Source organism: Lasioglossum baleicum, chromosome 8 (genome assembly GCF_051020765.1).
Source record: "Lasioglossum baleicum chromosome 8, iyLasBale1, whole genome shotgun sequence".
NCBI classification, from domain to species: Eukaryota; Metazoa; Arthropoda; class Insecta; order Hymenoptera; family Halictidae; genus Lasioglossum; species Lasioglossum baleicum.
In genome coordinates this window covers 14,623,117-14,647,985 of record NC_134936.1, presented here as the reverse complement: position 1 = coordinate 14,647,985, position 24,869 = coordinate 14,623,117, and the positions used below count along the sequence as shown (strand labels likewise).

At 51.2% G+C, this 24,869-nt stretch overlaps 2 protein-coding genes across 4 annotated transcripts; one reads left to right on the top strand and one right to left on the bottom strand.

The window, feature by feature from the left end:
• The first annotated feature begins 1,655 nt into the window (after positions 1 to 1,655).
• LOC143211243 (uncharacterized) lies at positions 1,656 to 10,858 on the top strand. 3 transcript variants are annotated; one of them, XM_076428728.1, is made up of 7 exons: positions 1,661 to 2,738; positions 6,763 to 6,843; positions 6,909 to 7,095; positions 7,177 to 7,411; positions 7,479 to 7,635; positions 7,717 to 7,932; positions 8,876 to 10,858. In XM_076428728.1, the coding sequence occupies exons 2-7, from the start codon at positions 6,790 to 6,792 to the stop codon at positions 9,065 to 9,067; spliced, it is 1,041 nt and encodes a 346-aa protein (XP_076284843.1). In that variant the 5' UTR covers positions 1,661 to 2,738; positions 6,763 to 6,789; the 3' UTR covers positions 9,068 to 10,858. The 3 variants fall into 3 exon arrangements, with proteins under 3 accessions (XP_076284841.1, XP_076284843.1, XP_076284842.1); XM_076428726.1 differs by having other exon boundaries at positions 1,656 to 2,738; positions 6,763 to 7,095; XM_076428727.1 differs by lacking the exon at positions 1,661 to 2,738 and adding an exon at positions 2,754 to 4,945 and having other exon boundaries at positions 6,763 to 7,095.
• An 11,292-nt stretch (positions 10,859 to 22,150) lies between these two features.
• LOC143211148 (malate dehydrogenase, mitochondrial) lies at positions 22,151 to 24,843 on the bottom strand. The gene is made up of 5 exons (XM_076428609.1): positions 24,811 to 24,843; positions 24,268 to 24,759; positions 23,251 to 23,508; positions 23,044 to 23,173; positions 22,151 to 22,973 (listed from the first exon to the last, which is right to left on the bottom strand). The coding sequence occupies exons 1-5, from the start codon at positions 24,841 to 24,843 to the stop codon at positions 22,738 to 22,740; spliced, it is 1,149 nt and encodes a 382-aa protein (XP_076284724.1). The 3' UTR covers positions 22,151 to 22,737.
• Between the last annotated feature and the right edge of the window lie 26 nt (positions 24,844 to 24,869).

Sequence of the window (24,869 nt, the reverse complement as noted above, 5' to 3'; positions counted from 1 at the left end):
TGTACATTTTTGTCTTAAATGCATAAAATCCGCAATCAAACGAATCAAATTTGATTTCATTTAAAAAGAAAGCCGCAACATTCGTAGTTGTTAGACTGTGTTCAAAATCTTGATTACTAGTGTGACTAGTTAAGCTACGGCTGGGGGTTAAGACCCACGCGGTTTCCGCCGTGCATGAACGGGCTCCAAGTCCTCGCCGAAAACACGTATTCGTCCTTCCCCCCGATAGAACCTGAAACGGCGTCCGAAGCGTACAGCCCCGGCGGCTATAGTTTTGCAATAAATCGTAAACGAGCGACCGTTTCACACGACATTGCTGTAAGAGCGTGGGCAGCGCTCCGGTGTGGCAATATGGCGCCGTGCCCGGCCGTCCTTCCGTCCCACCTGGATATAGAAAACGGGCATTGCGGTTAATTAACGAGCATTACGTTAGGTGCCAATCTGCATAATTAGCGGCCCGCGCGTTGCACCGCGGTGCGTTCATCGTTTACGTTTACGTTTACGCGAACGCATCGGCCAGGCGAGGATCGAGGAAGATCGGGATCGCGGCGACAAACAGAATTCGAGAGCGCGATAAAATACTCGTCCGACGACGGATGCTCGTACGCTGTACATCGTAGAAAGCGAATCGGTCGGATCACCGGGATCACGGATAGAAACAGAGAGCAAAGAAAAGATGGGAAGAAAGATCGACCCCCTTAAACGAGATTCCTACCGCGGCTGCTGGCTCGCGTCTACCTGTTATTGTAGCTAAAGGGCTGCATTCCGGTTGAATCTAAATGCCTGTGTCACGGATCGCAATAAACCTAATGGCAGCCACACGATGTTCCTGTTTCTGGGCGAGCACAGTCTTCGCGGACGTATGCTCGCGACTCGTGGCCGTCTACGAGTGTACCTTCCCCGTCTTTCTCATCAAATTTTCAAGCTATAGCTGTTCGAAGCGTCCCTCAGTTATCCGAAGGAAGAAAACGGCTGCGTTGGTAAACCGTGTCGCAGATATCGGACCGATCGTAACGTTGAATCGAGGCTCGACCGTTTCGTGATATCGATGATAGAATAAGCTGAGGCTGGACACGGGCATGGCCACGGGTATTGAATCGCGAGCAGGCACGATTATGCCCCGTTACGGAGCAGCCATAACGCGGTCTCGCTCGTCGATATCGCGAACGTTCGTCGAGCCTGCACTCTGTACTCTGTACGTGCAAGGTCCAGGCTTATCCTAGAGGCCGCACAATGCGGCAAACGAGTCCGCGCGTCCGTCCTAAGTGGATCTACCCTGTACAGGTTACGTGATGACGACATTTAGATGGTTGCTGGCCGATAAGCGGCGGAAAACTGGAGCTTCGACTATAATAGGGACGGCGGGGTAACCATCGAGACAAAGCTCGCGGACGTAAACGATGATCAACGCAGAAACCGAGGGAACACGCGAACTCGTTCGATCGAGTTCCCGGTAGAACGAAATTGATCCTTTTGATTCAGGAATTCCGAGTTGCGGCGTCCTCGAGATGATCGCAATTAAGGTAGATTCGCGCGAGAATCCGATTAACCAGAAATGCTAATTGACTCCGGCCTCGGGAGGAAGAATCGCGCGTTGCGCCACGCGAAAATTAGAAAGGCACTCGCGCTACCAATTGCGATCGCGCCTCCGTTCTCGGTTCTCACTCGCGAGAAAACTACGCGTATCCGTCTCCGTCTCGAGTCTGTGCAACGCGCAACGGCGCCAGTGTCTCGGTGCGCTCCCCGCCTTGTGCAACCCAGTCGCTCCGCGACTCCTTAATTACGGCAGCGAATCGAATGGGATTGTCCCAGGGCCGCATCCGCAAACCTCACCGCTCGACGCTGCGCGAAGAAATTGTACGAGCGTGCGAGGAAAAAGTACAATGAGCGATTGGACCGGCCCTCTACATCCTCCGGCTTGTCTAAGGTTTTGTTATCGCAGGACGCTGCTCGCTCCGAGAGTTTCCTCCTTCGCCATAGGCTCGATGCTGACTGCTCGCACTTTCTTCGGCCTCGATCCCCTTGCGGGAACCTCGATACTTAACTTACGTATATCGCTTTCGCAATCATTATTAGAGGTTGTTGCGCAAGCGAGAACGTTCTGTCCTATATGAAATATCGGCCGCGTTCAATCTCGACCGCGGATACGTTGTAATTAGCGTGCAAGACACCGCGTGGAAGCACGGTATGCTCTAACGCGGCGTGAATGCGCAAGATATCGTGGCTCGCGGGACACGGGCGTCTGCAAAAATTCAGATGCCATCTCAGATACATAGGTGCTAGGAGATTCGCCACGGCGCGGTTCTCCTCTTCGGGCTCTCTCGGGCTGTTGGCGCAGCGTCACGCCGCGCCGCGCCGCGCGCCGCCATGCCATGCCAGAGCGATGCAAGTTTGCGGCAACCACTCGACGTACCAATCTTCGCCTTGGCCTGCCTCCAGTTATTCATCCCGTCGCTGGCTTTTACATCGTATCAACGCTCCTCCTATAATAAGTCATGGGCGGCTGCTTATCGGTCTCGCGATAGAAACGAAAACAGTGTTAACGATTTTCCTATTCGCTGATTCGCAGATTCGACGGATCGATAAATCTCACGGCGTAACGCGTAATATACAGCGGGCCAGGTAATTGCACGATGGAAAGGTATCGAGGAACGATCTAATCGCTCCCTAAGAGCAGATGCGCTGACAGATGGCCGGCAACGACTGTTCTCAAACACGGGCTACCACTTGCCCCGGGGGTCAGTATAATCAACCGGCTACAAACTAACTCCGTTAAGCTCCCTCGTTAGCTTTTTTACGCCACGAATTAACCTGCTATACTACGCGGACGACGTCTCGTAATCGTCGCGTGTCCCATTTTCCTCGTTACGCCCACAATGTCTCGTCGCAGAAAAATACCGGACGATCCTCGACCGTATCGCTTCTGTCAACCGTTCGGTTCGACGGCGAATCTATCGATCCTGGACACGATGAGCATCGAGGCCGATCGTTGCCAAGCGAAACGCTCTTCAGCTTATCCTTCATCGGCGTCCCGACGACAACCACGACGCGTGACGCACGAGGCACGAGTTCGTCGAGTGTCAGCCGAGTGTCAGCAGAACGCCGTGCGTGCGGTGCCAAATGAATTAACGCGATCGCGATGCTACGGGCAATGTGTCCAAGATCTTTCGGGCAATGTATAGAATGCGACAGGGTTTTAGGTCCCGTTACAATCCGAGAGGAGGACCCTAATCGACAAGTTTACCCCTATAAAAGGTAAACATAAAGTATGGATTCAAGACATTGCCCAACGAACCGTGGATATTATATAAAATATCCGGCCAATTTGTGAAATGTAACAGCGACAACGATTCACCGTTTTACCCTCCCACCGAATCGCAGTTCGCCTCGCAAACGCGAGAGGACGTATCAGGCCCCTGCGGAATCGAAAGCGAACAATTTTCGGATTCGACGGAGAACGGCTTACCGTCCGAGAAAACATGTCTTTCTGTCGCGTACGCGAGGCAAGTCCTTGGAGAGGCAGCGGAATGCTTTTGGGACAATCTGGTCTCGAGCGGGGGCGACAATCGCGCGAACAAAGACGCGCGAGTTTAAATATAGACGCCGGCCGGCCGGTCGGGCTAAGTTTGTCTTTATTGAGGTTCGTGTCTGTCCGCTTTCGACCTCGTCGCTTTGAAAACCGCCCACTCGATCGCGCCGCTAACGCACGCGTAATTGTCCCTTCATTTTGAATCATGGACCATTAGCCTCGGTAGGGCCTCGAGTTTTTCTCGACAGGTCTCGCCGGGCGATAACTCGCGATCGCGAAGACGGTCGCCGCGTTTTCGCGCACGTGTATGCAAATACGGAGCCGCGGAGAGCTGCATGCGATTGCACGAAATAAAGGGTGGAGGGGAGGTGCGTAGTGGCGTGCAAAGAGCGGAGAAGTCGCAACCGCAGATAAAAGAGAATCGCGTGCACCGGAATACGAGAGCACGTCGAAACGCGGCAAAGTTGTTGCTCGGCCGGCCGGCTAACGACACGCTAAGGACGCGGTGCAAATATAGCGGCTTGTACATGCGCGATCGCCGAATCTTTCGGTACGCCCGATTTATTTTACGAGCGGATCGAGCAGCCACGCGGGAGAAAGGGAGCCCCCGTTCCGAGAAGCCGATACGTCTCGAGGGATCGCGAACACGGATTGCTTCGTAATTGAAAAACCGTAGATGGCACGATTCCGCGTCGCCGTCTCGGTTCTGCTCCGCGCAGCTCGGCTCGACGACCGTTTTATTAAATATCCCGACCGAGAATGGGAACTCTGCCGTTTCGGATCGCGAACGACGTTTCCTTGAAACGAGATGCTAAACGATGCGCCGAGTGACGGTTCATTAACACTTGGAACGAAGACCAGTGCCACGGGACGAGGCTCCTTTCCTTATCTATCGGTCCGTTTCTGCACGGAGATGCAACGAGCACCGAGCCTCTTCTTTCGTTTCTTCTTTTTCAAATCATAGGCGAGTCAACGACTCGACGGAAGACGAGAGACGCGTTCCGTTGGATGGTTTCGACGACCAGGATACGAGCCAATGAACCTATCCCGCAGCCTCATTATCGCCTCGCGTTTCCTACGAATCCACCGAGCGACGCTTTGTCGAGCAAACCTCGCGCGTCCCTTTCTGTGTCGAGCTCGGAGGTTCGAGCATGGGTATCGCGAGCCGACCGAATAATCTGAAACGTTTCTTCGGTCGATCGTAAAGCAGACTGTATCCCGCGACGGGTCGATTCAGTCCTTATCAATCGATTCAAAATCGTGGCGGCGTTGACAAGACTCGTCCATGGGTAAATCATTGGCTCGACTCGGTTGGCCACGAACGGTGACATGTTCCGTAGCCCTCTATCAGGACGAGTCTATTAAATCTGCAACAGGACGGAATGTCCACCACGGCCATTACCATTCCGCCAAGTCGTAAGTTATCTTCGCTGACAGTGGGCGCGCATAGAAATGTCTTTGGCCGTGATACCTCTTGACTTCTTCTTCTTCTTCTTCTTCCTCCTCTCTTTCTTCTTCTGACTCTTCTCTCCTCCGGTTTTCTTTTGCTCGATTCTCTCCGTCCCTGTTCTCGCGTTCTCCTTCTCGTTCCGCTCGAGGCCGTCTTTGGCCGCGCTGTCAGCCGCCGGCACCGATATCGGTCTTTAGAATCAACGCGCGCGACCCTTTTCGACCACCTCCTCGCGTATTATATCTGCTAAATCGTTAATAGGCTTCTAGTTTTTTTCGACAAATTCACAATCGACAGTTGTCGTCCGCGTGTCTCGATTTGCATACTCTGTCCCGTGTAACGTTTGAGGAGCGCGTAGAGGGATTCGCAGCACGGCCGTTCCGCCGCGAAGGTCGCCATTCGGCATTCTACGATCCTGCCGAGCCTATCGAAGGCTCCGACCCGTGTAAAAAAAGTTTTTCCGACCAATTCACAATCGACAGTTGTCGTCCGCGGACCGAGAGCGAAGGGAGCCGGGAGGGTTGATATCTCGCGTGTCTCGTACTGCATACTCTGTCCCGTGTAACGTTTGAGGAGCGCGTAGAGGGATTCGCAGCACGGCTGTTCCGCCGCGAAGGTCGCCATTTGGCATTCAACGATCCTGCCGAGCCTATCGAAGGTTCCGATTCGAAGAGGTACTGGACGGGGTCGTGGTGTAACCGATTCGTATAAAATTTGCATCGCATTCCAGCCAGCCGTTGGCGCTGCGAGTAATAGCGACCGTCGTGCGTCGTTGCTAGATCTTTGAGAAGATCTCGCCTCGGCACCTCCGCGAAACTCGCGGACACGAACGACGAAGAAGGGAACCCGCGATACGAAGATGCCTGTTGCTGGCGCAGCAGCACGAATAAAAAAGGAAAACAGATAGAGAAGAAGGAGGTGGAAGAAAACCGGCAGCCCTTTGCTCGTCCCTCTTTTCGAGTGCCTTCCAATTCTCTCGCTAGCCATAAAGGTTTTGTTGCGGCCGGATCGCCGTCGAGTCGAACGGTAAATCAAGATGGTTGCTTTACGTAATGGAGTTGCACCGGCCACATCTTAATTAGGAAAAATCTGGAAGCACATCCGTTTCGAGCTCGGCGATCCTAGGTGGAGTTAAGGCGCCCATTGCATTCTCATTAACCGTCCGCTTTTGAACGCAACCCGTGCACCGCACAGCGAATCGCTCGTTACACTATTTATCTTGAGCCTCTGTTTCGCAGAAAGCGGGCCCGTGTGTACGTACATAATAATACAACCATCGCCGGCACCGTATCTCCCTGCGATCTATCTAAGGCTTTTCAATATGCGCGCTTCTAAATACCCCGTTAAACGCTGCTCGTCCGTCCCGGTTTTTTCTCCACCGATGAAGAAAACGCGTCGTAGTAATAATTAAAACGCAGCCGCGCGTAGAATTGTCGCAAGTTACTCTCGAAAGTGAAATTCGTTAGTGTACACTTTTTGGAATATTTCTTTTTCCTTCTTCCGAGAAACTCTCATCCGAGATCTACACGCATGGAATTCTTTCGAGCAACGACCGACACGAACTCTCAGATGGACGGTACCTTTATCCCGAAATCGAAGTCGAAATAGTTCCGGCGATAAGTTCGTGTTCACAGTGACGGCGATCGCGATCGTTCGTTGTCGAAATTCTATCGAGTTCTGTACGCGCAACTCGCACCGCGAGGTCGCTGGTTTTGGCCCCGCGGGGATACCCAAGATGAGCGTTGATCCAAATTTACGTGGAATAATCAGTTACGCTTTCTAGCCAGCAATTCGTGGCGTCGTCGCCGCGATGACTTCCGAGACGGATGGCGAGACTTCGTGTCTCGATCGCCTTCATCGAGAAGTACGAAGCACAATTTCATTACGATAACGTCTAACCTTCGCGGTGCTGACTTTATTCCGGCGCAGGCGATCGCTTGTCTGGAAACGTTCCCGAGCAAGATCATCGAGTTGAACGACTACGTGAACAAGTACATGCCGGACTCTGTGAGGAACAGCAGATACAACGAGATTGGGCCTGAACGGAAACCCAAGTGTCATGCGACGTTGTCCAACCCGAAAGATTGGGACACGAACAGCACCTCGGATTACGGTGGTAGGCGATTTTAGCGACGCGACTAACCCGATTCGTAACGCAACGCGCGTTCCCTACCGCGATTTTTTTCTGTTCCCGTAGTCTCGAGCTATTATCCTCTGTCGATGTGCGACCGCGGTGGACAGCGACACGGAGTTTGCAAGAGAAGGTGCTATAGAGGTCGAGGAGTTTGCGGGTCCAGTATACGTCGACGACCGGGTCCGCTCGGCCAGCTTCTGGCCTTTCTAGTCGGCAGTCTTGTGACCTGTACCAAGAAACTTGTGATAACTCCGTCCCAGTACATTATCGACAACATGATTGCTGCCTTCTTCCAAAGGTAAGAAGCTATCGCAGAATCTTATCTCGCGGCAGGAGATAAAGTTCATTTCCCGACGCGTTCGCAGACGCGAGCTGAGGAACGCTCAATGCGGTCCCTCGCCGAATTGGGACAGCTCTCTCTCGACTTACGTGACCACGGCTACAAAGGACACCACGATCATTGGAAATCTTATCGATATCATGCGACCAGCCATGGTGAAACTGATCGCCGACACCACTACCGTAAGTGGATTTTCGAGTCGACTCCTCATCCGTGCACCCAACGAAACTGACAAACCGTCTCCTTACGATCCCTGCGATCAGATGAAACGCTGGCTTCAATCGACCGCGTTGAAAAAAGCGTCGTCAACAGCGACGACGACGATAGCGACGATGGCAACGACAAAGACGACGTCCCCGCCGACCGAAGAGCTGACGAACGCGATCCGCAGGATCGAAACCATCGACTGTTGGGCCTACGAGCTGTTCTTTCATCTCAAGTACCTTCAAGTGAAACGCTCGCCCCGCAACGCCAACAAAGTAATCCTTTACACTAATTGCGGCTGTTACGTTCCCCGTTGCCGCGGTGAATGCGTCCATTTCCCTTTCGAATCAACGCGACCGTAACGACAGTATTTTCGATCGCACAGACACGGAACATATCCGACCAGACGAATATTCTGCAATGCGTACTTTGTCGTGTTCGGAACGGGTCGGTGCGGTGCGGATAGTATGCATACTGCTAGTTTCTCTTCTTCGTTAAAGTATTTTCAATTTTTCCCAAAAGAATATTGAAGCTATATTGCGACATTCTAAAATATTGCAAAAATTTTTCTTCGTCGTCTGTTAATCCTTTGCCGAGTGTCCTATATTTTCCTTCAATTTTTCTTTTTCTTGAACTTCCCTTTCTTTTCTCAGCTTCGCCTATAGCTAATCATAATGAGAAAACATTTTTATACATATACTCTCCTCGCACCTTTGTTCCGGAACGGTGACGATACGGAAACGGTCCGTGTCTGTGAGTTGGGCAGAAATATAATCAACGATTGACGAATAAATTTCTACTTCAATCGTTAATCGCAATTAACAATTAAACTCCTACTTTAGTCGTTAATTGCGGTTAACGATTACATTCCTTTCAATTGTAATTGTAATTGGTTAACTGAGTTTTTGTTAAGATATATTTCTGTCAATTCTCCGCTCTCTGTCTCTCTCTATTACAATTTATAGATAGACCGTGTGGCGATGAACTTCAACAATTAATTAAATCAGTCCCCGATTTTTCGATGATTTCTTTTTTTAATCAACGATTCACGATTAACTTCATCAATCGATTGAATCAATAGTCCATTTTTCAACGATTACCTTTTTTAATCGTATACGTTAATCAATCAATCTTGGTTAAAATTTTAATCGATTAATGTCGAACTCTGCTGTGCGGATAGCATAATTCGACCCTTAATGGTGCTTTCGATCCGTCCAGGTAACGCCCGAGGCGGCGGCGGAGGCGGGGGCAAAGCCCTCCGACGTGATCCACGCGAATCTGTGGCACCGTTTGGTCCAGCTTCGCGACAATTACATCATCCTGTACGACACGCTGCAGGCGTTCGAGAAGGTCTACGATCTCGAGCCGGAGAATTTGTCGGAATCGCCGCGAGCCTCGATCAGGGGTTAACTTTCGAGTGTCGGCGAGCCAACGTATTCGGATAACGCGGCGTGTCTGGCTTTTCCCGTTCCCGGGAACGCGAGAGAACAAGCGAGCCGTGGAACAGGTCTAACTCGAGTAGAAGGTCCGTCTCGTACGAACCCCTCGGCCGTTTGTTTCGACACGATCGAGCTGACATGACACGCTATTGTGGCTAACATTTAAACTTCGTGCCGAGGAAGGGAACGCGGACAGGCTGCGGGATTTTTGCCTCGACGGGATTGCGATACACCGACCCCTGCAGTCACCGTTCGGCTCGCTCCGTCGCGCGTCAGCTTTTTTCCTGAAGGCAGCGCAACAAACTTCAACGAAAACGTTCAGCCTATTTCACGGTAAAACGATATTATCCGCCGATATTATCTACGATTTCCCGAGACGTCGTGACGTCTGTACTTGGTCGTCGATTTTTCTGTACGTTCAGTGGAAAATAAACGAAGATGAATTCCAGATATTGTTCGGATATGTTGTAGGGTAAAGTGCCCAAATATGGGATAGTCGCCTATTATGGCACTACCTTATATCTTGTAAAGCAGAAGTCGCACTCTAGTAAGAAAATCCTCAAACAATAGGAAATGCATCTACAACTGGTAATTTTTTGGACGAAACAAAGCAGTCTAAAATAATCAAAACATGACCAACAAAAAGTGGTTCATTAGGAACTCAAGGTGTACCATATTAAGAACCTCTTTCGCTGGAACCTGCAAATGATACACCGCAAAAAAAATATTTCTTCGAAGCTGTATTAATTTTTGAACAATTTTGACCCCAGAATCTTATAGGGAGGAAATGGATCTACAAGAGGTAATTTTTTGGACGAAAAAGAGCATTCTAAAATGATCAAAAAATGACATCAACAAAAAGCGGTTCATATTTGGGCACTTTACCCTATATTTTCCGCGCACGTGTTTCCGAGCGTTTTCCTGGCACAGGCGGATTGTCCGCTCGCGGCGGCCGAGTTGCTTTTATCTCGGGCCGAATGAGTCTTTCGAAATTGCCTGTAATTAGGAGCGCGGTTCAGATACCGATCGACGACGACGGTGCCTCGGTGCACTCGATTGCGACAAGAATGGATGACGAATGGGATCGCTAAATCGACGCGAATGGCTTCGCAACGAGCGATCGGTTCGCGAGATCGGCACACGCGTAAAACGATTCCGTGACGGTGATAAATGCGGCTCACCGTTCGCCGGAAAGCGTGCAGATTCCGTTTGCGATCGAGAAGGACGAGCAACGAAGGATCGATTTCTTCGCGAAGACGTTATTACTAGACCGCGGGTCTTTACGCATTTATGAAGAAATTATGGTTGGCTGAAATAGAAAAATTCAAGAATGTTGTAATGTTACTTTGAACGTAACAAAATCGTTTCCCACAATCAATGCAAGACATTTTTAGTTCCCCGGAGCTTCGCAGCCACCGGTTTGTTTATCCGGCGAGGCGAGGGAAGAAAGTCCGCGGGAAAATACGGTGGATACGTGTACAGGCGATCACGAGGTAGAAACGCTTTTCACCGTAGACTGATGGGCTAGGTATCCGTTAACGCATCTAGCCAGAGGTAAAAGCGTTAAACGAGTATCGACCCCAACTAACCTATGATCTTGGTTAATGGTTGATCGCGAGTTAAGCCTCGCTCCATCCATAACAGCCTCGAACGAAATCCCTCGAGTGGCTCCATCGTGCGAACGAACGGTAGTCACGACTCTGATTACGGACCATAATACCATGTAAAATGCCGGGGAACCGCACGAGGGGAAAAACACTGACGGAGAAAAAGGGGGCTCAGGCTCTCTCAGCTGTGCAGCTCGAGTCGAGTCCCGCAGCGTGATAACGCCGCGCCGTACTCTGGAGCAATAGACGTCGAGCCGAGACTCTCGATAAAACCATTGATTTTCTATTAGGAAACTCGACCTCATCCTCGTTCCATCTCGCTATCGCCTGTGTGACTCTTTCATCCGCTATAAACACACAAATTCATTCCGACCGATGAAAACGGTATCAATTTAAGGAGATTGTCGGGGACGCTGTGTGCGCTCGCAGGGTCAAACGGTAGAGAGGCAGAAGCGTTCCTCCGGATATCGCAGCCGTGAGATCATAGACGAGACTACCGAGATTCTCGTGAACCGTTAGAGTTAACGACGAGCGCCTTTCCTACCTCCTCGCGATCTTTACGCCTCGCAATTCTACCAGTGGATGTGTCCGCGATATCGCGGTAGCGAGAGGAGGCGGACGAACGAGACGAAGATCCATCCGAAAGACAACAGAACCAGACGGGAGGCGTGATCGTATAATTTGCCGTGAACGGTCACGGTTATTTTCGCAGAAACCTCGAGGATCTCTTCTTGATCGTTCATGATTTTCGCTGCGTTACATTACCGCGATAGGGACACCGAAGCGGACGTCGAATCGTTGATCGATTCGATACGATTCGACTCGCCGAGACGGATAAATGGCAAGCTGACCTCGTTCTTCAGGATTCGTAGCCGCAAACTACAAACGCAAGCCGCGCTCGTACACGGCGCAGCGGTATACCGTTTCGCGAACGGTGGACGTAACTGGAGGCCAACAATGCTCGTTTGCTTGTCGAGGTTCGTGCAACGGCGCGGTAGAAAGGAAAATGATTTTATAATAATCATCGAGGGCTCGCTCGCGCACGCTGTATCCGTCTTCTACCGTACAGCGAAACGGAGTCGTGGGTGTGTTCCGCGAGCACGTTGCTCGGGAACAATGTGACATTATGGTAAATGACCGAGACCATTGTCGTCGAAGGAACGCTCGCTGTGCACTGTTACGTTTCGTACTGATCGCGACCGGTTCGAACCTTCCCGCGAGCGTGCCTCGGAGTTTCCTCGAGTGAAAGGAAGGGAGAGGGCATCGGCGTTCCGCGGAGTCCGGGTCCTGGAAAATTTGTGACTCGCGACGGAGATCCTCGTGGATCCTCTATGGGAGCTCGGCCCGGGCGATCCTCGACGCTTTCTAAAAGGTGGTGCACGATTACAGAAACCACGTTTCTTTTCCGTGGATATATCGGAATAATTTATAATCCAGGAAAACACGAAGCGCGAATCTCGAGTTTCAGCCGGTCGTCTAACCGCACTCGCGTGTCTTCATCTGCTGTGTTCTACGGGCGTGTGCGTACGCATATGCAAGAGCTGTCGCCAAAGCCGGAGATCCGTGTACGTGCGCGTTGTCCTCGACGCACACGCCTCTAATCCAATCCGTGAAACTGCGAATCTCGGAACGAGGCGATCGATCGATCGTCGAACCAACGGGTTTTCTATTCCTCACGCCTTACGCAACGCTTGTTTATCGCGCCGATCAATATTCCGCGATTAGAAATATGTATATTGTTATCCGCGTCGACGTAAATCCTCGATCCTGATAGCTCCGTATCGTTTTATCGTTTTATCGCGGCGTAAACCGTAACAGTACCTTGTCCGCGAGATATCCGACGCGATCCCGGCTCGTCGCGTACAAGCTTCAGATGCGCCCGTGAGAAAAAGGGAATAAACGGGGCTGCTCGCTGTATCCCGGAAATCGGCGTTCTTCTACCGAGAGATCGTCCGACGCAACGGAATTTCCACGTTCAATTCATAAAAGTTCGCGTTGCTCCTCGACTGTTGCTCGTTACTCGGCCGTAAAAACGTGTATTGCTTCTGAATCTGTGCAAAGTCAACGACCGTTTAGAGTCGACGTAAAAATAACATGTAAATCATGGTGTAACTGCCACGGTACACGCGTATACTTAATAACAAACGAGCAGAAAGTTTATTGCCCGAGTAGGCAGCGTCTATTATCGTTATTATTATTATCTCCGTGATTATAGCGGGCCTCGGAGAGAAGCCATCAAAAAGTTGATGAAGGTAGCCGTGCGGTAAGCCACAGAGTACCGTGCACTCGAACTCATTGACAACCTGTATCGGTAGTCGTAACGCGACGTGATGCAACTCGAGCTCGTCGAAGCGCGCCGTGTCGTAATCCTAATCTCGCGAATTAGCCGCGAGCAAGAGAAACGGCAGAGAACTCCGTGGATTCGACAGAGGTTTTCGGTTTGTTTTCCTCGGCTCGTCGGCGCGCCCACGCGTCCACGTTACCCTCGAGATAAGATTGCGACCGAACAGAGAGAGCATAGGATATGCGCCGTATTTTACGAACAGCGTTGCCCAACAAATCGGTCGATCGACGGTAATTGTTGTCCTCGGTAATACAACACCGACATCGACGCAGGGAATACATACCGTTACAGAGGCCTCATTAGCGCGGCTGATCTATAGCCGTGGAAGGATAACGGTGGAAAACGTCCGCGTCGTGAAACGCAACACTTTCCACGTTACCGGCGAACGGATTACGCAACCGCAGGTGTATATTTCGCTAAATGTTTGCAGGGAACCGAGTATCTCGTGGTCACGCGATCACTTTTATTCGTCTCCGGCGAAATCCGCTTCCTGATTCCGACCAGCTAGGCCCTCCACTGACCGAGAATCGAGAATAGCGAACGATAATTTCGCCTCGCTTCGAAATTACCGATAAACCTATGCTTCGCGGGTGTTACGCGAGCAAAGGAAAGTTCGCGGTTCTCGTTGAATTTTGAGGAAACCCGTGCTACGACCGAGCAGATCTCTTGCCGAGAGAAGGGGATATATCGCGTTTCACAATTATATTCCTGAACATTGTTCGCATTAGACGCGAACGAGCGTATTATAACTGGTTAAACGTTCCCGGTACGAAAACGTTACACAACGAATCCTTGATACGACAATGCGCTTATTATTTTTCATTTTTAGCATCGGATGGCTTGTTTACAATATTAGCATCGCAAATGCGAGACGCGACTCTGCGACGCAGTTGCGCCGGTGTATTTTATACGCGTGTACCCCGGACTCTCGCAGCTCACGATTCTCGGCTCACGGGCCCGTGGTCGCGAACGATTCAGCTCGTGTAGACGTTTGATTTTCTCGTTCCGCGAGAAATTTATTTCACGCATACGATTACGAAAGCATGCCGAGTGGCAGGCGATAGATTTAAATTAATCAGGAGGCGACGGCGCACACTCCGCTTAAAGATTCATGGCATCGGAGATAAACGCGAAACCGATGTACGCTTCTATCGGACGCCTTGTATTGCTTAAGCGGAGATCGATTATCCTCTCTTCGGTGAATGATTTAATTAACGTTTATCGTTTTTCCAGCGAGAAGACGCGCACGGCCCAACAAGAACGACAAGAACACCAAGAGAAAAGAAGAAGAAGAAGAAGACGGAGAGACTATTTTCACTTAGGCATCCCGTAGAAAAACGTTCGGCATCCTAATACGAGACTAAAATTATTATCGATAACTCAGCCGGAGTGTCCGGGATGTTTGCATAAGTTTATTGAAAATGAATATCCGCGCGATGTAGTATCGAAGCTCTCGCGGGTCTGAATCGTCTAGCCGTTGAACGTCTAATAGAGTTATATGCAAGCTGGAACAACCGGTCTTGAACGTTGTAACAGAATATCGAAAGCCGAAGACGAAACTGAATATTCCTCGGCGAATCGCTTGCTAAACCGAACAATAAGCTGCTTCTACGACGGCGTCTATCCAATTCTCTTCCATTTTCGGCACCGAACGATCAACGAACTCCATTTCACGCTGGAAGCCGCCCGCCTCGAAACGCGAGAGAAGTCGAATCGCGAGCACAATGGTACAAACTCGAGAAAATGTATTTACGTGTTCGGCGCAGCATGATCACGGCGAACGAGAAACACTCTCGCCGTTACGCTCGGCAGCCGGGCCGAGTACCCGTTGATTGGACCCAGCCTGGCATCGCTAACGAGTATAAAGGCCGGTCATTTCTCGATAAAAGTTAGGCTAATCAGGGCTGACGTTCGAGCCAGACCACCAAGGAGAAGATGTTGTTTCGCGGCGTTACGGCATTCCTCGCGATTAGCGCTGATAATCAGCCGAGAACTGTTCCGAGGAACATACTTGTTGGCCTGCCGAGGCAGGAGGCCTGAGCGGCCATCCTCGTCGCTCGTAGACGCAAACCAACAGCTCGGTAGCGTCCGGTGTTCGGCGTCCAGCTGCCTACCGAGCACTCTTGGCAGAGCGCAAAATTCAGTGTCGTGAAAGGAACATATCTATTTACAAATCGGTGTTCCGCGATGATGAACGCCACGAGGCAGGCGCGGGACAGAAATATGTATAACTGGATACGAGAGGCTTGAGCGGCACGCACGACTCGCCCCCTCGGCCCTCTCGGGTATCGTCAAGTTCAAGGATGCCTTCGAGGTCTAGGTTCACCAGAGACAGCCGCGCTGCTAGCTGTTTCGCTCAACGCCGAGAACCAGAGGATGGGAAGAACGAAGAGGAACGAAGAGAGAGAGAGAGAGAGAGAGGGAGCCAGAGAGGCAGAGATTCTTCCGTTTCGATTCCACGCTCGTGTATCTAAGGATTCGCTGTAGAGGTATAGCGATGCCTCGAGCAGATACGTACATTGTTTCAAAAGTGCGTAGTAAATTGCCATGGTACGCGCGTAGTAAACGATGAGACGCGTTTCAGTAAATGCAAGGCCATGGTAGATCCTTCGACTCGATGCCGGGGCTCAACTTTTCCTACGATCCCTGGTGTTCGAGTATTATATTGGCAACGCAGGACGCGCTCGTCCTCTCACCCGCGCGCGCGGCGGTCGTCAAGTTCAAGGATGTCTCGGGAAGACTGGCGCATCGGCACGAGAATGCATCGGCCATAGGGGAAGAAGATACTTCTCGAGTCGAGAACCTCTCGGAGTCCCTTGATCGGCCACCGTGCGCAAAATTCCAACAACCGTGTTGCCCGAACAACGATAATTGTACCGTTCGGATCGAAACGACGCGAAAGAGGATGCTCGCCGGCGATAGTTTTTTTTGTTCCCCCCGCCGAGTATTCGCATAATTTCCCCATAGGCATCCGCGAAATATTCCCCCATCGAGAACCGTGCGCGTGTACTCGAGTTAGAGGGTCCCGATAATGATATTTATCGCGTCAGTTTTGAACGAGGCCCGTTCTCTATCGCGCACCGACTCACCATTTCCAGAGTATTACCTTTCACGAAGGGAATGCAAATTTATGGTAGCATCAACTCGCCGATACGTACACGTACAATTACGGGCAGACTTCAGCAGGGTTCGACTAGATAGCACGAAATACTTGGGCAAAAACGAGAACTCGTGCATTCCTTGACGTAAAGCGGCTGTAAATTCTTCGGGAATACGAGACCCGAGACTCGAAAGTGCTTGCCAATCCATCGAGGTTGAGAAACAGGCTAACACCTGCCGCGGCTCGCTCGTGAAAGATTGCTTTCCAGATTGCCGTAGCTTCGAATTAAAGTCGAGGAATGTGTGCTCGAAAGAATAGGGAGAGCAGTCGGAACGTGGGACGAGTCGAAATCCGAGGAAACTGGAGCTGCGTAGAAAATCGCCGTTCGGAGGACCACGGCACTTGCCGAGACTTTGCTGGGAGGACGATCGCGTTCATTTCGAAGCGTAAGACTTATTCACATTAGTCGGAAGACTCGATGATTCGGTCCCGCGGGTCAAAGTAACAGCGCGAGTACGTTCGACTCCACCCACCGCTGATAATCTCGCGTCGAAGTTTGCGAAAGGTGCGGTTGCAGCCTAACGACGGACGTCTAACATCGTTCGCTAACGATCTCCGTCGATTACGCGTGCAATTAGGACCGGTAAAATGATTACGTAATCGTATGCAGCCCGGATTGGCCCTCGGCTATTCCAGGCATTCGTATACGGAGGAGGTGTATCGATGCTCGATCACAATTGCGTACGTCCATGCTTCACCGTTAGGGGAAACACGACGAACGCGAGCTCGGAACGGCGGCGCGGCAACGGGCGAACATTGCTTGGCAGAATATCAAGGAACGCGAAACTCCAAACTTAGACGCATTCCGTGTTATTATTAGACGCAAGCTAGAACCGGAATAATATTGAGATATCGTGGAATCCTGCGGGGCCACGAAACGGGACAGATCTAGGAAATCGCACGGTGGAGCAACGAGTTCAGTTCGTTGCACTCGATCCGAAGAATGCCGCGAACGGTGACAACGCGATTCACCGATCGAGGAATGATTACCCGTTGACGCGGGTACGGGTATACGAGGGTTCGCGTCAAGCACGCAACGCGCTTACCAACACCCGAGAGGAATAATGAAACCGCACACGATCGCCGCCGCCACGCGACACTAGAATTTTTATCAGCGAGATAAGTATATATTCCCGCGAGTCCTCCGCGTACAGTTATACGAACGATCGGCTAACCGCGACAAGCGACGTCCGGATGAGAAGAGCGAGGGCACGAAAGATCTCCAATACTCGGTACTCAGCATTCAGACCTATCCAAGAAAGTAGGTAGAAAATTTTGAAGATGAATCTAGAGTGGGAACACAAACGAACCGGGTGAACGCGTCCGATAAAACAGCGGAGCGTGATTTCCGCGGGGATGGAAACGTCTCGTGGAGAGAAGCAGCCCGCTGATATTAATCTCTAGGAAAGGATATATCTCGTTACCACGGTGTGCCATAAACAAGCCGACCTCGTTGCGATCCAGACACACGAACTACGCCTTTGCCCTTAAGGGCTCGTGGCAACAATGCTTTCGCTTTGGCCCGAACGAACAGGATCTCCGCGAAGGATCGCACAGGCGCCAATGGCGATGATGTAGGTGGATCTGAATGCGGCATAGGAAGAGCGAGGTAAATAGTGAAAGGAGCAGAAGAGAGAAAACTAGTGGACGATCTGCGAGGTTAGGCGCAGCCACGGTGCAAAGTCACTGCACTCCTGTGCCCCGTTGTACCGATGCAACAGCTCCGCTTCGCGCTCGCGTTCGAGTTCGAGTTCGAGTTCACGTTGCCCGCCACCGCTGACGTTCGCGAAGTTGGGCGAGGCGGGGCGAAGCGAGGCGAGCGAACAGCCGGTTTGCCGGCTCGAGGTATTTTTCATTGACAACGAGAGAAAATAGGATACCCGCCTGTCTCTCGCCCCCTGCCCCCTCAACTCCGCCCCTCCCCCGCCCCATTCGCTAATGCTCGACGAGTGGAAAAAACTTAGCGCCGACTATTATTAGAATCGTACTTAAATAAGATTACGTGAATTGTACGGACAGGTATACGCGCTGACGGCGCACTATCTTCCACCGGTGTGCGCGGCCCGCTCGGCAGATAACTCTGCGAGTAACGCCGTAACGAATCGACTTAATATCGCCGAGAAAGGTACACACACCAATAACCGAGCCGAGATCTATCCAGTTCTACGGGGAGGCGCGCCGGCGCGGCGTTTCGCTTCGATTTCCCTCTATCCCCTGAAGAAACGAGCAAAGCGCGAGTATAATCTGCACCCGACACTTTTGCTCTTTCTCCCTCTCTCACTCTCTCGTCGAGCGGTAAAACTCGACGTGTCGCGTCGCTCCGTTTCCTATCGTTCGCATCGGAACACCGCGAGGCTCTTGTTCGGGTTCTCGCGAATCCAAGCGTCTAGAGTGCTTCTTCGAACGCGGAAGCTCGTCGTGGTCGCGGGGGAGTGCGCATACCGCGTGCAGCATGCACCATGCAGCAGCAGCAGCAGCATCGTATCGTTCGTCCGTTCGCTCTGCTCGGCCGCTCGACCGGCCTCCTCGGAAGGTCGTGCCATTCAGCGGCCGTTCACCCGTCATCCCTTTCTTTTTCTACTCTTCTCCTTCTTCTTTTTCCTACCTAGCTATCTCGAGTATAGCCAATACTCGCGGCATTGTTACCGTATAGACGCGCCAGTATGGTCGCCGCACGATCGATCGCCGCATCGCGCATCACGCTTCGGGACCGGAGAGGTTGCCCCATGGAGAACTCCGTTGAAATCGAGAGCAACCGAGCCACGCCTTTCGGCTCTTTCTTCTTTCTTTGATGTCCTGTGTCCCGGGGGCAATCCGGAACGCTCCAGGCTCGAGGAAAGGGGCGAAAAGCGCGAGCGATAGGGACCCGAGTAAAACGGAGAACCTACGGCAAGGATAAAGGCCCGGACAAAAGACGCATCGCGATACGGAACTGGCCCGGGATTCGTTCGTTTGTTCGCTCGAACGCGACCGATACGCGGAGGCAAAATAAGCGCATTTACAATGGCTGTCGGCCGATACGATTAGCGTCCGGACGCTTTCATAGTCGCCTGCGTATCGGACTTGCCACGGACGTTCACCTCCCGTCCATTTATCCCGTTGTATCCTCTTATCTTTCTAAACTCGCGTCCTCGTAACCGGTCCCCCGGAACTCGTTCGTCACCCAGACGATCAAGACCGGACGGACGGACAGGGTAGTGTCGACCAATTCAACAACGAATTCGTCGGACTCTTCAGTCTCTTGAAGACTCTTCTGCGCGTCCTCGCTTCTCAGGATACTATCTAAGGACACGAGAACCCGGTTCGGTTTCTTCGCGATGAAAAGAAAGAACGACATGGAGATACACGACTAATGACGAGGAGCGAGTCGCGTGGATAGACGGGAGGAATTCGGTTCGTAGATTTTCTCACGAGCCGCCTCGCCGGCAAGACGAGTTCTTCCTCGGCGTTCTAGTACACTCGAAGCGATTTCTCTTGTTAATCGCGACGCATGTCCTCCAGTCTTCGTCCTTGGGCAGAAGAACGCACGATCGATACTGCGCAATCCTCGATAACCTCTTTGATTAGAAGAATCCAACGAGAAAGAGAGCCAGACGGCGCCAGCCGCTCTGCTGCTCAGAAAAAGCGGTCGCGTGAGGCGTTCTAATGCTCGAATACCAACGAGCTTATACGTATTTCCAGATCGTAGAACCGTTTCTCGTTTCTCGATCGACGTTGACAGTTATAGAGTAGCCCTTCCTATATCGCGGTACTCTCGTGACGCAAAAATTCCGATTTGTATCGAGTTTCGTCTAATTTTAGCGGATTTGTTCTAATTCCGAGTTTCCTATAACAATCTGCCTTTGTTCGTCTCGAGGATATCTCGGTCGACTAGGATGCGGAGGGATCTTTGGCAACTCCGTCACGATTGCGAGGAGATCATAAACTGTCGGCCGCGTGACGCCGTTTAACGTCGGTTTTCTGTCATTACGCGAACGATTACATTTTCGCGATTCAAGAGCCGTTAACATCGACGTAATTAAAGCAATTATCGATAGACGCCGCGCGGCTGATTCTGATCTCGGACGGACGAAGATCGAGGAGGCAGGAGACGGGCAGGTGGGTACCGCCGCTATTATGTCGTGAGAAACTATGCGATTAATTTCCTGCTCCGCGAGTTGCCGGCGCTACCGACGCGACGCGGAGTACAAGTTCCAGTGGCAAGAACCTTCCAGCGAAGGCTAGTCCACGGGAGCGTCCGGCACATGAACTTCCGTCGAATAGTTCGTCAAAGGATTGCGAGAAATCTTTCGCAGCTACGAACGAGAACGATTAGACGATTACTCGTTCGAGATGACCCGCAGTTTTTTTTTGTCATCGGCGGTTCGACAACTCGGCCAGTTTGCTCGCTAGCTTTATCGGTTCGTATCGCGATGAAATGCATCGTCGGGATCGAGGCGATCCTCGTCGTTTATATTATCAAGGCCGACCGGTGCGCTCACGGCAAAAAGATGGATCGTCGCTCGAAACTATTTAACCGGTGCATTAGTCACGATCGATGTCTCATTAAGAGCTCCGGGTCTGTCTCGAGCCCGCTGGTAATGCCGCCGCGGTCGAAAAAGAAATCGCGACGGGACTGAACTCGACGATCGGGAAGCGCGGTGGTCGAATTCAGCCGAGTGAAGGGGGTAGTATCATGAGAAACCTCATCGTTGCACCCTTGCAATCCTGGAAACGAGTCTACCCCCTTAAGTGAATAACTCATAAGACAGAGCTGTTACGTGGAAGAACCGCGAGGCGGTGGTGCACGGCGTTTATACAGCCCGTATTATTATACCGCTTGGCAGCCGTGGCTAAAGTTGAATCGCGTCGGAATGTAGAGAGTTTAAGACTCGCTTAGAGAGGATTTGCGATAGGCAACACCCGCGCCGAGCGGAGCGGGGCCGAGCCGAGCGGTCCTCCCTCTTCTCGGCTTCGCAATAATCCCTTCTGCCAAAGAGTTGCCAGCTGCAGTCGTCCGTACCTTGTCTGCAGTCGCGGCGCAGCACACTTGGGAACACCGTGGCGTGTCGGGAATGCGGAAAGGACGAGTTTCTTCTACTTTTGTTGCGCGTATCTACCTGGTAACCTGAGCCGCGGTGATGCGGTGGCTCTTCGAAAACCGCGTCCGCTGCTAGAATCTTTCGAGACCAGATTGTATTCGTGTTCTTATCAGATCCAAACACTTCCCTGGTTAGGTGACTCTAGTTAAGTTGCTCGCTGTTACACGTATAATAAACGAGCAGGAGGCGAGTGCTTGGTGTCTCGTGCCTGGTGCCTCTTGCCTCGCGCCTCCATCCTCTTTCCTCATCGCCTGGAACCAACCGATGCGATGGAACCGGTGCGGATTTCTTATAATTAGATCGACACCGTTAGAACCAGCCCAGAATCTCTACTCGCCTGATTTTTTCCATTTTCCCGAATCTTTTCGCCTGCTCTCGCGCGCGAACCAGACGATCGGGCACGGCGCGGCGTTTATGCGTGCCTCTGCAGTCTCCGATTTACGCGAAAATAAACGCGCGGACGTCCAACTCGCTCATAAAGCAATGCTCCATAGAACGGATCGCTGCTACCATTACGATCGCCATTAACTATTTTACAGGTTTATCGTGGCTCGATCTCGAGTACGGCGTTTCGCTTCGACACGATGCTTCACGGTCTCCCCTGCTTTACGAGCCATTGTTTCGATTTTTCTCGCGTACCGGCCAGCAGCGGCAGCAACGGCGACGGCAGCAGCCACAGCAGCAGCAACAACACCGTCAGCAAGAGGCAGCGACAATAGCACCGGAATTTTCGGCGTAATTAGGCTTGTTTAGCTCTTTCTCCGCTTCCGTCTCGGGTAAATTGATTTTTCTACGTTTGTCCGTGCGCCAGCACTGATTTCAACGCGGCGAGCCTTAACTCGATAAATAAAGCACCCGGACACCGATGGAAGGCTCCTCATTTTTCGAGCCCGTAATGAAACGAGGTTAATTCCGATAGATGGAACGCGCTGGATAAGATCGTAAATCATTCGAAGGTTACCTCCCGCGTGCCTCACAATAACTATCGTCAATAATGATCGCCATGAATGAAACGGCGGACGCACAGCGGGTGAAGAGAAAAAGAATTACAGCCGGAATTTCAAGATCGGCGAACCGATTCTCTTTTCGGTCTGTTTTGCCTCTCTCGTGTGTCTGCGATACAGCGGCACACACTCGGTACGCACACGTTGGCCCGTGTACCACTTTGATAGTCGTCGATAAAGAAAAAAAGCCAGGTGGCTAACTGGACTGGCCGACTTTGCTCATTAGAGTACACGTGGGAATTAGCGGCGAGAGACTCTTCGGCGACCTATAAAATAAACTGTGCAGCCTTGTCCAGCGTTCGTGAAAGTCGCTCGAATTCTATACACGTCGTATAATTCCCCCGAATGTTTGCTACAGTGTATCCGGTAAAGTTCTCTGGCTCCCTTCGATCAGACGCGGTCCTCGTCCCAACGCGAGAGTCTGTGGAACGGTATCCAGTTAGTTTCACTCCAAAAATCTGGAGAATGATGAAATTACCTCTCCGAGCAGTATCGCGGATTTCAATGCGGGTATAGCAGCTTTAAACTGCTTGCACTCGTAGTCGTCGAGAGGCGGAATGCCTAAATGCTTTTGAACTCCATCCGGTCCCAATTCCAAGGCGGAAGCAAAATATTGAATTTCCGGTATCACGCAGGATCGAACGTAGGCGTATTCCACGACACCGCGTTGATGCCGCAGAGCTGTACCAATTGGCAACAATATAATACCGACGTGTTACTTTGCGTAACTATAGAACGCAGATTTGTCTACCTTTGCAAAGAGACATGCAGAATCTAGCTGCCCCGTAGGCCATGGCAATGGCCGCGGTACCCTTTGAATCCAGTTTCGATATTTCTTCGTCGGTGTATCTCACAGCCCTTGTTAGCCTCCTAGCTTCTGCCTAATCGATTAATCGATTAATTACCGAGCCGACATGCTGGAAGAAATCTAGCAACCAGTTAACAAGGCGACGGTTACCTGGGATATCACGTTGCAAGGTTTCGACTGCGAAAAAATCGGCACGCACGTCTTCGAACAGCTTCCACCGATCACAGGTATCGAGACGCATTCTGGCTCGATGCCTACAACCTCCGCGACCAAACTGTTCGCCCTGAGACAGTCGAGGCTAATTACACCAAAAACACGATTGTACTCGTGGACACCGGCTCTTTTGTACATCTCCATGGCCAACGGTATCAAGCTGTTTATCGGATGCATTGTTATCGCGACCAGCGCCTGAGGAAAGGAGAAATCAATGCACCGATATTTCGCGGGTATCCGCGAGACAAGACCCAAGTCGAATTTATGCAACGAATAAAACGCATAAGGAAACCGCCGCGAGCCGTAAAGCTGCGGTAAAGAACGAATGGAAGAGGATCGATGCGACAAACATCCGTGTCCTCGTCGAGATTGTCGCGAAGAATGTCGAAAACAGCCGGCTTGCAATTAATGAAACTGCGAGGGCGTTAAAAGCCGAGGTCGACTGCTACACATAAGAAGCTGTGGTCGTACGGAGCGCGGTACGGCGTCGTTCCGCCATTATTCGGCCCCATATCGCATACTTATTGTCGTGCGCGTATAAATTTTACATGAGCAGGGTGGTCGATAAAAGTGACTAATAAGGGAACCCCGAGCGTTGATTCGCCGATGCGAATGTGAATACGATTGTACGTATAGTTGTAGGAAGCTAGAGGATCGAGCAAACAGCTCGCTTAATGTCGACTAGATTAACGGTAGACGGAATTAATTGAAGATAAAGCGGCGAAAGGTTTCCTGATATTCGATTTAATAAAAGGAAATTGCACGTTTATGCTCGAGTTTTTCAGAGATAAGCTATTACCAGCCAACGTTCGTGCGTATGTCCACCTAGATAAGTTGGAATTACATACGAGGAAGCATCCAAAGAGGAAAACGGGTAGCGATAATCGTTAGCGTATTAATTCGCAGCAACATTGTTGTGCCCCCGTCGAGTGGGGAAATGTTGTGCTACTTTACCTGTGGGCAGTATTTAATCACGCTCGGCAACAAGTCCGACAAGATGTCGGCGTTGCGCTTCAACACTTCATCGGGGGACGATTCTTTCTTGATCGCTCGATCCGCAACTATCATTACTATCTTCGCCCCTTCGAGCGTTCGCTGCAAACACGCTTCCGAAGGATTGCATGTGCTAACCTTACACTTCGTGTCGATATAATTTAAGTCCCATGCGAGGCCGTAAATGCAAGCATTATCGTAAATTGCCAATTCGTCTATCCACGACGTACGTTTTAGAAATAACGACAGACATCTACCTACGACGAGGCGTTGCGATAAAATACGTGTAGGATGAAGGGAAACGATGGGTGCGTAACCTAATCTACAATATTTACCCGTTTTACTGGCAGCGCCGAGAATCGCTACTTTCATGGATTTCGAAGAAAAGGAGTGAGACTGTACCGAGCAGCATATTTTCGAAGCGCTCTTCCTCCATCTTGCTAACGAGCCGTTCTGTTTGATCGAAGAACACAAAAACCTTCCGTGGCAAATGCGCGGTATTACTTTTCGCGATGCGTGAACCACGGAGGGAATCATATCGACTCATTCTATTGCAATCGTAA

Coding starts and splice junctions, on each gene's coding strand:
- LOC143211243 (XM_076428726.1), top strand. CDS start 2,690: ATGGCCGGCAACGACTGTTCTCAAACACGGGCTACCACTTGCCCCGGG. Junction 7,412..7,478: donor ATTGCTGCCTTCTTCCAAAG/GTAAGAAGCTAT, acceptor ACGCGTTCGCAG/ACGCGAGCTGAGGAACGCTC. Junction 7,636..7,716: donor TGATCGCCGACACCACTACC/GTAAGTGGATTT, acceptor CCCTGCGATCAG/ATGAAACGCTGGCTTCAATC.
- LOC143211148 (XM_076428609.1), bottom strand. CDS start 24,843: ATGATTCCCTCCGTGGTTCACGCATCGCGAAAA. Junction 24,760..24,810: donor TGGTTCACGCATCGCGAAAA/GTAATACCGCGC, acceptor TCGATCAAACAG/AACGGCTCGTTAGCAAGATG. Junction 23,174..23,250: donor CTTGCAACGTGATATCCCAG/GTAACCGTCGCC, acceptor TTAATCGATTAG/GCAGAAGCTAGGAGGCTAAC.